Here is a 12,902-nt window from a genome sequence, read left to right as displayed (position 1 = left end):
TTTACGAGTTAACAGTTTACATTTGATTAAATATATAGTATGTTCTATATATTCAAGTGGATGGTGCTCATACAGATGAGTTCGATATTATAGTTATCCACATATTCGGAGCAGATCTACACCAAGACTTTTAGTAAGTTACCTGATTTTTTTTCAATGTGACATTATGTAAATTTCTAACCAAAAATGCACTGTTCATCAAATGTCATTGATTTCAAACAAGTCATTGTTACGATGAAACTGTAACTAGGAAAATGTAACTAATCTTTGGTTCAGGTACCTTGTGCTAATCCCAGGGCTCCAAAGACACCTATTCTAGTGTCTCTTACATTAGCCGGGTAGGTTGTGTTCTCATACTTTACAGCATCATTGGTCCAGTCACTTAGCCACAGATTTTGACCAATTGCGGCCACATTTTGGACGATATAGATCAGGAGACTCCAGCAGGTATATCCCCAGCCTATAGCCCTCAGATACTGAAGATATACTGAAAACTTTACCTAAAAAACAACAGATTAGTAAGAAAAATGGACAGCAAAACATACAGCAGAGTCACAGAACGTCTCGGTTACATATGTAACCCTCGTTCCCTGAAGGAAGGGAACGGAGACGTCACGTCGTGACCGACGAATTGGGAACCGCTTCGCGGGTGACCTATCTGCTTCGAGAAACCTTTAAAACGCCAATGAACTTGGCATGCAGATAATTGCATCTGCCGGCGCCGCCCCGCCGCACAGCTATTTAATAAGCGGCAGGTGCAGTTATCAAATCAGCTATTTTTTGCTGAGAAAGCTGGACAGAAAGAAAAGTGTCCGGCCGATATCAGCAGTGGAACAGCAAATTGTGGCGACGGGACGTGACGTCTCCGTTCCCTTCCTTCAGGGAACGAGGGTTACATATGTAACCGAGACGTTCCCTTTCAGTCGGTCACTACGACGTCACGTCGTGACCGACGAATTGGGAATCCCTACCAAAGCGCCACTGAAGCTGACCCTTCCAGTGCCTGCATAAACCCTCCGACTCTCCTCTTTAAGGGAACGGAAATGGGGTTGAAGCAGAGGCCGGTCACTACTTGTTCATTAACCCACGATAGTGACTAGGCGAACTGGGAAGCGAACTCGTCAGGCGGGACTAAGATCGCTGCGGAAGAAAAACCCTCTAGGGGTCTACCACTAAGGTGATGGATAAAAAGACACGAGGTCTATAAAAATACACTCTCTTAGCAACACTAGAGAGGCGCGGAACGAACTCCGCTAAGGGAAACGTGGTAAATCATAAACTTTCCACGGAAATACTCACAAAGAAACCACTAGGGGGCGCAATGTGGGCGCTAGCCTCACCCAGATAGTCAAGAATACATCTAGTGAGAGGCTGGCAGCCGATGCTCCGCAACATCGGTCACCAAGCGGTGGAAAAGACAAAAAACATTTTTTGTAACGTTTTTGCCTTAATGGCCTTCCATAATGGTGCGGTTTCTGCGCAGCCAAAAAGAAAGGCTCCAAGCCGACACAGGAGCCGTTCCTCGATGTTCTCACTGATCTGACGAGAGAACTCGAGAGGATACCGGCTCAACACGAACACTGTAGAATCTAGTGAACGTATTAGGTGTCACCCAGCCAGCAGCTCTACAAATATCTGAAAGCGAGGAACCACGAGCCAAAGCCCAAGATGAAGCCACGCTTCTGGTTGAATGGGTCTCTCAAACAAAAAGGGGAAGGAATGCCCTGTTTCTCATATTTCAGGGCGATTGTGTCTACAATCCAATGAGACATCCTCTGTTTAGTGACAGCTTTCCCTTTCTGCTGACCACCGTATCAGACAAAGAGCTGTTCTGAGGTCCGAAAGCTTTGAGTGCGATCCACATACACACGTAGTGCACGTACAGAACATAACAAAGCCATAGCTGGGTCTGCCTCCGAAGGCAGCGCTTGAAAAGTCCACCACCCAATCTCTAAAGGGAGTGGTGGGAACTTTAGGCACGTAGCCCGGCCGGGGTCTCAGTTTAACGCTGGATTCAGCCGGCCCGAACTGAAGGCACGAATCGTTGACCGAAAATGCATGAAAATCCCCTATCCTTTTAATAGAAGCCAATGCGAGGAACGTCAAAGTTTTCATAGTGAGAAACTTGACGCTCACCGTCAGCAGAGGCTCGAAAGGGCAGTGCTGAACTTTCAGCACCATGGACAAGTCCCAAGGAGGAATAGAGGGAGGCGCGAAGGATTCAGCCTCCGTGCCCCTGTTAAAAACCTAATGACCAGATCGTGCTGACCCACAGATCTACCGTCTATAGGTGCGTGATGCGCGGATATTGCCGCGATATCTACTTTAATAGTAGATGGTGACAGCCTCTTCTCCAAGCGGTGCTGGAGATATGAAAGCACAATACTGATCGAGCATTCTCGGGGGTCCTCTCGCTGAGAGGTACACCAAACAACAAACAGGTTCCATTTCAGCGTATACGCCTGTCTCATAGACGGTGCTCGCGCTGCAGCGATGGTGTTAGATACCGCCTGGGGTAAACCACCTAAAACCTCCGCGCCCCGTCCAAAGACCACACATGGGGGTTCCACAGATCGGGGCGAGGGTGCCATAATGTGCCAAGGAGTCAGCCAGGGAGGGACTGTCGCGAGGAGAGTGAACTCTGTAAAACCAATTCCTAGTTGTCCGGTACGGCGCAACTAATAGAATGCGCTCCTCGTCCTCCCTGACTTTGCACAGTGCGCAATAAAGCTTACTGGGGAAAACCCCGCGGCCAGCTGTGTGCCACTGCATCCACGCCGAGTGTTCCTTCGGATAATGAATAAAACAGGCGACAATGGGTTGTTTCTGAAGAAGCAAACAGATCTAACTGCGCTCTGCCGAAACATTTCCAAATCAGCTGAACCGACCGGGGGTGGAGTCGCCACTCGCCGGAGCGCGCTGCTCGTGAGAGCGCGACTGCCGCTGTGTTCAGCGACCCCGACATGTGAATGGCACGAAGAGACCTCAGATACTTCTGACTCCAGAGGAGGAGAGACGGGCGAGATGCGACAGGTGACGAGAGCGCAGACCGCCTTGGCGATAGATATACGCTACAGCCGCAGTGTTGTCGGTGCGCACTACATCTTAAGCATCAAATCACGTTGACGAAACGGACGAGCGCAAGATATACAGTGCACAGCTCGAGGCAATTTATGCTAAAGTCGCTGGAATGTCGACCAGACCCCCGAAGCGACGAGCCCGCCGTACGTGGCTGCCCACCCCGTGGTAGAGGCATCTTTGCAAACAATAGCATGCCTGGAGACCTCTCAGTGGCACCCGCACCCTGAGAAACGCTGGGTCTGACCACGGGGTGAAAGTGTGACGGCATCTCGATGTAATTATAATACTGTGAAAGCCGGTGAGCCACTCTCTCCTCGGGACTCGGTCATAAAGCCAACACTGAAGCGGTCTCATATGGAGCAGCCCGAGCGGTGTCACGGCCGCGGCTGCTGTCATATGCCCCAGAAGTTTCTAAAATTATTTCAGTGGAACCGCAACCCTGCCTTTAAATGTTGAGGCAAGCCAGAATTGACTGAACACGCGCTTCTATGAGACGTGTTGTTAAATCGACCAAATCCCGTTACTTTCCGAGAAAAGAGATCCTCTGCACGGGGCAAAGTTTACTCTTTCCCCAGTTGACCTGAAGACCGAGACGAGCGAGGTGTTTAAATACACGATCTATGTGTGTGCACAGCATCTGACGAAACTGAGCTATTATGAGCCAATACGCCAAAACGCAAACACCGCTCTCTCTCTCAGGGGCTGCAGTGCGCCATCCGCAACTTTCATGAAGACACAGGGAGAGAGAGAGAGAGAGAAAGCCCGAACGGTGAGACTTTGTACTGATATGCCCTCCCCTCGAACACAAAGCGGAGAAACGGCCTGTGTCGGGGGAGTATGGAGACATGAAAGTACGCGTCCTTCAGGTTAAAAGCTGCGAACCAATCCTATGGGCGGATGCATTAAAATATGCTCCTCTGCGTAAACATTTTGAACAGCATGCTGTGAATGTGAATTCTGTGAATTCTCGATTCAGTACGCGCAGATCTAGGATCGGACGCAACCTGCCACTCTTCTTGGGTACAATGAAGGGCTGTAAAGCCCCGAATTTATCTCGGCTGGAGGGACCGGCTTGATCGCGTCCTTGCCAATAGGACAGCAATCTCCGCACGCAATACGTGCGCATCGACAGCCTTCACCGTGGTGAAGCGAATGCATGAATATTTGTAAGGTAGCCGGGCAAATTGAATGCGTAACCGAGACGGATCGTGCGTAAAAGCCAACGCGACGGGCTGGGAAGCTCAGGCCCCCAGATACCGAACGAGAGGAAATTAACGGCACGATGTGTGTACCCGTGGCGAGCGGAGACGGGGAACTCAACGACGCGTGCTCTTTGGCCGCATTGTGAGATGTTGTGTGTAATGAAACACTCACCCGAAACCGCTGATGGATGCTGAGCAAAGGCTCCGTTGTAGATGTCCCGCTCGATACATCCGCTGGCGAAAGAGGAAGAGGAGAACTTAGGGTTTTGAGCCCGTCCGAAACTCCTATATGCCTCCGGTGATCTGGAGAAAGAAGAGGAATTCGCTCTTTGAGGTTAGTGGGTGCCGATTGAAGTCGGCGGAACACAAAACGAAACCAAGGATTCCCCACCCGGCCCTCCTCCGGGGTGGGGGGGAGAATGATGCTTTCACCATCTCCTGAAGAGCGATCCTCTCCATCTTCAGATCGCCCGACTCAGAGCCGCTAAGTTTCATTTTCCACCTCTGTAGCGGGCTGAGTGGGCGGGTGTACTGCTTACGACAGGTTCCTCACAGCTGCCGGGATGAAGGAACAAAAAAAGCCGCAGCAGGACGCCCTCGGCGAAAAGCAGACCAATATACTGACGTAACGGAGGGGGCAGCTAGGCTCCGACGTGGCATGATGCCTCAGTCTGCTCTAAAGCGGCCGATCATTGTTGGACACTCTCAACCGCGTCGCCGAAATGGCTGGTCTAAAATGGAACATTAGGACGATTATTAACGACCTACTTAATGCCCGCAAGACACAACCAGAGACGGCGTTCCTGGACCACCGGGGGTGGGCACAGCACGTCCGGCGGCCTGTGGGGTGAACCCAGTCGCTCGTAGCGCCAGGTCAGAGCCACACAGGATTCTTTAGTTGCCGGACCGTGACCTCACCTGTGCAGATCCTTCAGTGCCTTAGCCTGGCGGACCTGCATCACGCCATGGCGCGCACGGCATAGGCCGCCTCTCACAAGCCCGTGGGTCTGTGAGGGGAGGGAGGCTGGTCGCTTGGAGCAGCATAACCCTTAGCGGCCCCGCCGTCAGGAGAGGTGAGAGGTGATGGCTGAACGATCGGTTCCGGGAGGAAAACGAGTTTTCCACAACCGTGTCAACCAACATGCACCCTGGGAAGAAAGGCACAGAAGGTTGGGGCTGTTCTTGCAGTGCTGAAGTGCCAATCATCTAGGCGGGACGGTGCAGGTGGGGGAGGAGCTCTCCACTCCACACAGACCGTCTCCGCGCTCCCGAGCGTACATGGCCGCCACTCGGGGTCGAGCACGGGAGCCCCTACCCAACCCGAAGGCGGGAGTGGGTCCGAGTTGGCGACCGAATAGACGACCCCCTCTCCGATACTGTGACAGACATAGAATCCTCGTGAGGACTGAAAGAGGACGAGAGCGCGTAAAACATGTGCCACCCGTCTCTTACGGCACCTCTGGCTGTGGATGGGGGTGCTGAGAGTCACTGGACGAACCAGCTAACCGATTCAGCACCGTTTATACGGAGATAAGATTTCCGGAGTTTTGCCACCGCACCTTTAACGGGGAAAAAAGGCAAAAAACGGAAAAAAGGGGGTGACGTTCCCGGAGGTACGAAACCCGTCTCCGCCATCCAAGAGGTTCATGCTCTCTTAGGAGTATGAACCCTCCACGATCGCAGCCTCAGCATGCACTCTTGCGCACGAGAGAAAACGATCGTGGCCACCCGGGGACCCATACATTTGCCGCATCCAGAAACACGGACGGAAAGACATCTTTAAAAAGACGCTCCCGTCTCAGTGCAAGTGAAATGCTGTCTTTAAAAAGACGCAGAACACCGCAATACTCTTTTAGAGGAAATACTCTTTTAATGTGCTGATGTTGATGAAGCACACAGGGGAACGGCTACGCACACACTCAACTAAGAGTGAGAAAAAAGTCAAAAAATTAAAAAGAGAGGTGGAACACCCGCGAGCCTCCGCTGAAATGCCTTTGCCCAACCAAATCGAACACGCAGAGTTCTCCAAAGAGCAGAGAGTAGCTTCTCGTGAGCAGTCAGTCTGCCAGCTTTCGAAGCTAAAAAGCTGATTTGATAACTGCACCTGCCGCTTATTAAATAGCTGTGCGGCGGGGCGGCGCCGGCAGATGCAATTATCTGCATGCCAAGTTCATTGGCGTTTTAAAGGTTTCTCGAAGCAGATAGGTCACCCGCGAAGCGGTTCCCAATTCGTCGGTCACGACGTGACGTCGTAGTGACCGACTGAAAGGGAACGCAATAAAGTTAGATTTTATATACTTTTCCTGTCTCCATTGCCTCTTTCTCAATCAGACGCTGGCCCTTCTTGTCACTGGAGTCTTTTCCACGTTTAATTGAACCGTTTTTCCTCAGTTTAATACTAAAGACAAAAAAATCAAGTCATTTTTGCAATTCAGTCATGGGTGCACAAAGACCAAGGGTTCAAACACGTAGATATAAAGCATACCGTGAATGTTCTTAACTCACTTATCTAAAATTTCTGTCAAAGGCATACATTTTGAGAGCGAGACGTTGAAAAAAAATATGCATAACAAACGCACTTCTTGATAGGTGGTGACAGTCATGCCTCATTTTACAATGTCATACGCAGCACAACTCTTTTTTACGGCAGCTAAATGGTACTTAACTTTAAAGGCCACATATTATGCAAAATCCACTTTTACAACGTGTAGAAACATAAATGTGTGTTGCTGACTCCATCTTTTTTTTTCAAATCCCCATTAAACCAAAGCAGTCTCATTCGACATGCTGCATTAATTCTTTGTTAATGTGACATCACACTGATAAAGCTCTGCCTACGGCCACTGACTGACCTAAATTAATGAATAAATTAAGCCCAAATAGGGCCTTTTTGTACATGCTATAACTAATGATCCGGTGGGTTATTTTGAACTGAAACTAATTCACAGACACATTCTAGGCACATCTGAGACTTATATTACATCTTGTAAAAATGGGTATAATATGTGTCCTTTAAAACTTAACTACAGATAGTAGCTTGCATAAATGACCTACAGTGTTGGGTCACTTTATATAGAATGCCGGATAGGCTCAGTATGTGTTAGAATCATAATGTGTGTCTGTAATGAATCCTCTTGTCTTTATAACTTACAGGTGATGAATAAATGAGAGATGAATGTACCTTCCATAATTCTGAGTGTGACGCTGACTGTGACGTAAGCTGCTTTGTCTTTTCATTGTGTTTGAGACGACGTCCTCGGGAGATTCATCAGGCTGTGGCTCCAGACTCTCAGGAACTGTATTACACTCTTCAAACTCTTCAGATTCCTCCTGAGCTGAAGTCATTATTCAGTAACATTTATATTGTGGGTTGACTTCATAGTACAAACATACCAAAGCATTCTACAGTAAAAAATAAGCATAACTGCGCCATTTTAGGATTTTATGTAGGGATCATTTAAGGATCATCTAGTTATTTAGGGATGATTTTGATTATTTGTGGGATCTTATTTTTGTTCTTCTGCAAGCTGAGTAATGAGAATGTGGACTAGAGGACAAACCTTGATTCGCATCATGTTTGTTGCTTTCTTCTTTTGCATAAGTTTCCAAGAATTCCGAAAAAGCCCCTTTGCTGGCTCGGAGACTGTTGTATGATCCTACTTCAGAAACAATCCCATCCACCAGCACAACAATCTCATCCACATACGGTAAGAAACTCACTCCATGTGTTACCAGAATACGAGTCTACAAAAAAACAACAGATTAAAGTGTTTGACTTTATATAAAAATATGAAATACAACACTATTATGATTTGCTTTAAAGGTGTAGCGGAAGATTTTCGTTTTCTGGGTGGATCACCTATATTATTGGTCATCCCAGATGTCAATCATTCTGATGATTGTTGACGTGCTCGCCTCTAGGTTCGCTTTCTGCACATGCGCACTTTCACGTGTCTGTGTGTTGTGCTACGGTTTCAACCATTCATTGAAGCTCGCGTTCTCGCTGTGTTTTTTTTTCAAAATGTCTGAGGGTCGCAAGAGAAAAAGTGTCTACGAATTGTATGACAAGAAGAGAAAGGACTATAAAGAAAGAAACAAGACCAGAGAGTTTATGGGAGACTATTTCACACGCTGGCTGCTGGCGTGAACTAATAGGATAGGTTGGGCTTCCCATGCAAAGTTTCTACTGGAACGGTACATTTTATCATGCTATTTGGAGATATCCATTTAAAATCACTGCTAGTAAAAGTTGATATAAGCTATGATTAGCGATGCTAGCCCTGGCACGAGTCACGAACCGCACAGACACGGTAAACATGCCGACAGCAACTTGTAAACAGAGCGAAGAGAAGAACTACGCTCCTGCATGCTCTCTCTCTCTCTCTGTCTCGTGCACGCGTTTAACAGGCGTTCCCTCTCGGGAGGAGGTAGTGTGTGGCGCATGTGCATTTTCTAAAAAATGTGGAGGGGCGGTTCTTTTAAATAATTCGGGAAAATCTTCTGCTATACCTTTAACTGTAACTCTCATTGCTTTAATGCTGAACTTGAAGCTGCAATCTGTAACAAACTCTGTGTTCAAAACAAAATTCACATAGGTAAGCATTATAATTGATAGCCAATGATTTATAACTTGAATGTCCAGGGGTCTCATTTATAAAATTGCACAAAACATTCATCTCATTTGTATGCACAAAACAGGGCTGGAAACGTGCAGACGCCAGTTCCCACGCAAAGGTTGTGATCTATAAAAAACAAACTTGATGGGAGAATGGGCTTGCAGGTTGGGATCTGAAGAAGATTCATGTATGTACACTAGCAGGTGATCTGTGATTTATAAAGAGAACATTGCTTTGTTTTAGAAGTCTTAGGGGTGGTTTCCTGGACAGGGTTTAGGTTAATCCAGGACTAGGCCTTTTTAATTTTAGGTCATTTAAGAAGTTTTTACAAACACACTTTACAAAAAACACTACAGGTGTGCATCTTAAAGACAAAAAAAGTCAACAAAATATGTTAAAATTAAACAGGACAAGGTGTTTTTAAATTAAAGCAGCTCAAACCTGCATTTTAGTCTGGGACTAGGATAGACCCTGTCTGGAAAACCACCCTATAATATTTTTTGGCATATGCCATTTTTGGCTTTTGGGCCAAATTATAAATGAGACCCAAGGTCTTTTTCATGGAAAAAAGTATGAAAAGTAAAATCTTTGAGTGCTTGCATCACATCCGTAAACAGAAAGAAGAGGAGCCGGTATGTTTTTCAAATGGGGAAGTTTGTACATAGCATGTTTATACAGATGCATGGAGTTTGTCATCTAGATGGTGGTGTTTAATCTGTAAAGTTTTAAGCGACGATCATCTGGGGAACATCATGTAAACCTAAAACCAAAATGTATTATGTTCTTACATCATCTGCCGTTAAATCAGTGAAAGTTCAAACTTAGGAGAGTCTCCGGTAAAAAAGTAAACACAACAAAGCTTGTGTGCTAAAACAAGAGTGGGCTTTTTAACATCTACATGGGATTAACACAAAGATGAATTTATCATTTAAACAGTTGCAACATTTACGTTTACATTTAGTCAGAACAAACGCAGCAGATATATTACTTGTTCAGATGACATTTTTCAGATATATGACTTTTAGGATGTACGTCTAAAGGGGCAGTCAAATTTTTTTCTGAAGTTACTGTGAATTTTTGGCTTCATCCATTTTTGCTTTTCTTGAGAAAGATAGGTCACGCAGTGATGCAGCAGTTTTCTACTGGTCCCATATCTCCACGTTATATAAAATTCACAGGTCAGAATTTACCAGAATTGCAAATTATCTTTGCACGAGCTTACATGCATATAATTGGAAGCCAATGAAATGAAAAGTGTAGTGTGACGGCCCCTTAACTGTCATGTGGATGTATGAAGACATACACATACAGAAAATTGTATAATTAAACAGAGATTACTTTAGAGAGAGACCAAACTAAATGTTTCAAAAGCAACCCGACAGTAAACAGTTTGAACACTAAAATTAAATTAAAAGTAATACAAATAACACGTGTTACATTCGTCCCAACAAAAACTGACATTTAAACTCGATTTATAAAAAAAACTCTGAGAAGTCAAACTGTGTGTTACAGCACTAAATAACCTGTAGATTGATCAGTATACTGTAATATAACGCAATATTTTTCAGCTTTGTCAAGAGTTGCGTCCTGTAGATGCTGTTATAGTTTGAAATGCAAATGTTAACAGGGCTTGGGGAAAATCACTTTGTTAGTTTCGTCCCGCGTTACTTTCTCCCGGTTCTCCCCTAAATCTTTGAAAAACTATTTGCATTATCCTTGAACAATAGACTGTCAACAAAGTAATTTGTTATACTTTTGATTCTTCTTTTGCAAAAAAAAAGTTTGCCTTTATCTCAAATACCTTTCAAACGGGTTTCTGGTATAATATTCGCTGCGTCTCATTTTGTAGTCTTTTTTGAATAAAGTAAAATTTGACTGTTATTTCTTGAGGAGTAAAATACAGTTATTTCTATTTTACTTTGCAATTGAACTATGGATGTGTTTCCATTACCCTGATGTCATAATGATAGTATTACGAGATGGATTAATTCAGATAGGACAGCACTGAAGGCCTAGGTGTGAAATGCACGGCCCGTCACTGATGTTTTACCTTATCTTTGAGCATTCCTTTTGGTCCAATCACTTTGTCAAACAAATGTTTTCCCACGTGTGAGTCAACAGCAGACAGCGGATCATCCATCAGGTACACATCAGATGAGCTGTAAGCAGCCCTAGCAAGACTTACTCTCTGTTTCTGTCCACCGCTCAGATTGATGCCCTGTGACACAGCATAAATATATCAATCAGTGTAAACATCCACTGAAAGAAGAAACATATGTGAAAGCACATTTTCACAAAAGAGCTTTGGAACGACTCTGACTGCGCTTGACGTCACACATACTGTAAACTGGTATGAAAGGCTTCACCTTTTCTCCAATCTCAGTCTGATCTCCTCCAGCCAGGAGATCCAGGTCAGGTCGCAGTGCACACGCGTCCACCACCGCCTGGTAGCGATCCTCTTTCAGCTCAGAGCCGAACAGTATGTTGTCTTGTAGTGTTGCGTTCTGTATCCAGGCCTGCTGTGGCACGTACGCTACAGATCCCTGAGTGAGGACAAGACACATCAGTGACACAACATATATACCCCAGTATATATCTATCAGACAAGGCCTGTTTGATTACCTTAATATTAATGGATCCCTTAATGTTGTGCATTTCTCCCAGCAGAGCCGATATCAGCGATGTCTTTCCTGAGCCTACAGCCCCGACCACAGCCACCAATTTACCCTCTTTAATGTCCAGAGAAATGCTGAAAGATAAACAATTAATCAATCAAATATGTCTCAAATATTAGTGGATTCAAAGCGGATGTTTGATTAACTTATAGCTGCTAATAATGACATGCTGAATTGTTAAACATACTTTTTTAGGACTGGATTTGAATCTCTGTCCCAAGCATACGTGATGTCAGAAATGCTCACCGCAGCATCTAAAATCATAAAAATCTCATTATTGTTTGTCACATTTCATAAGGATTAACAAAAAGAATACATCAGTACTTATAAGAAAAGATTTAACTCACCATATGTGTTGTCACGTGAAACCGCATTTAAGTCCAGATCATCACCACTAAGAAATTTCTCCAGTCTTTTATTAGATACACTGGTCTGAACAAATAGAGTACAGAAGGCACAACAAATTTAAACGTTTAACATATTTATACACTTGTTGCACTTAACCCTTTCCCCACATTTTTTTTAAAAGTTGCCTGCCAGACCCTCTGCTATTAAACAGACAAACAAAGTAAACAACAACAACAAAAAAGTTTCATCCTAAAATCTTAATTTTTTCTCTTTTTAACTTTAAAAATACACATTTTTGTAAATAACTTTTATTAGACATCAGATTCAGAACGATGATCAAAACATACACAGAGTTTCTATGTTTTTTAATTAGTTGATGCTTAAGTGTTTTTTAAGTTTGGTAAGAGCTTCACCTTGTGGATAATAGCGGAATCATGGATTACCGGAAAAACTCATCAGGGAAGCGTCATTGGCAGGGAAACATTTTCTCTTAATTAACGAGATAACTCGTCAATGGCGGGGAAAGAGTTAAATGTTTTAAAGGGACATTCCACTTTTTTTGAAAGTATGCTCATTTCCAGTTCCCCTAATTTTACCGTTTTGGAATCCATTCATCTGATCTCCAGGTCTGGCGCTAGCACTTTTTGCATAGCTTAGCACAATTCATTGAATCTGATTAGACCATTAGCATCACGCTAAAAAATAACCAAAGAGTTTCAATGTTTTTCCTATTTAAAACTTGACTCTTCTCTAGTACTAAGACCGATGGAAAATTAAAAGTTGCAATTTTCTAGGCAGATATGGCTAGGAACTATACTCTCAAACTGCCATAATAATCAAGGATTTTGCTGCTGTAACATGGCTGCAGCAGGCGCAATAATATTACGCAGCAGCCGAAAATAGTCCCCTTAGTAACTTTCAATAGCAAAAGAGTCAAGTTTTAAATTGAAAAAATATTGAAACTCTTTGGATGTTTTTTG

At 44.6% G+C, this 12,902-nt stretch overlaps 1 protein-coding gene across 2 annotated transcripts in view; it reads right to left on the bottom strand.

Annotated features, from left to right (window-relative positions):
- The window catches only part of abcc2 (ATP-binding cassette, sub-family C (CFTR/MRP), member 2), a 38,953-nt gene that overhangs the window by 11,554 nt on the left and 14,497 nt on the right, over positions 1-12,902 (bottom strand). For both annotated transcript variants that reach the window (XM_073872823.1, XM_073872822.1), the window contains exons 14-22: positions 11,922-12,006; positions 11,762-11,828; positions 11,522-11,648; positions 11,266-11,442; positions 10,950-11,117; positions 7,844-8,027; positions 7,465-7,618; positions 6,582-6,681; positions 281-500 (exon numbers count right to left, since the gene is read on the bottom strand). In XM_073872823.1, coding sequence (XP_073728924.1) covers positions 281-500; positions 6,582-6,681; positions 7,465-7,618; positions 7,844-8,027; positions 10,950-11,117; positions 11,266-11,442; positions 11,522-11,648; positions 11,762-11,828; positions 11,922-12,006 — 1,282 coding nt within the window. The remainder of the gene's footprint in view (positions 1-280; positions 501-6,581; positions 6,682-7,464; positions 7,619-7,843; positions 8,028-10,949; positions 11,118-11,265; positions 11,443-11,521; positions 11,649-11,761; positions 11,829-11,921; positions 12,007-12,902) is intronic.

The sequence above is a fragment of the Misgurnus anguillicaudatus genome, chromosome 11 (genome assembly GCF_027580225.2).
Source record: "Misgurnus anguillicaudatus chromosome 11, ASM2758022v2, whole genome shotgun sequence".
NCBI classification, from domain to species: domain Eukaryota; kingdom Metazoa; phylum Chordata; class Actinopteri; order Cypriniformes; family Cobitidae; genus Misgurnus; species Misgurnus anguillicaudatus.
Note: the sequence above shows the minus strand (reverse complement) of the source record. Positions and strands in the feature narration are given on the sequence as shown.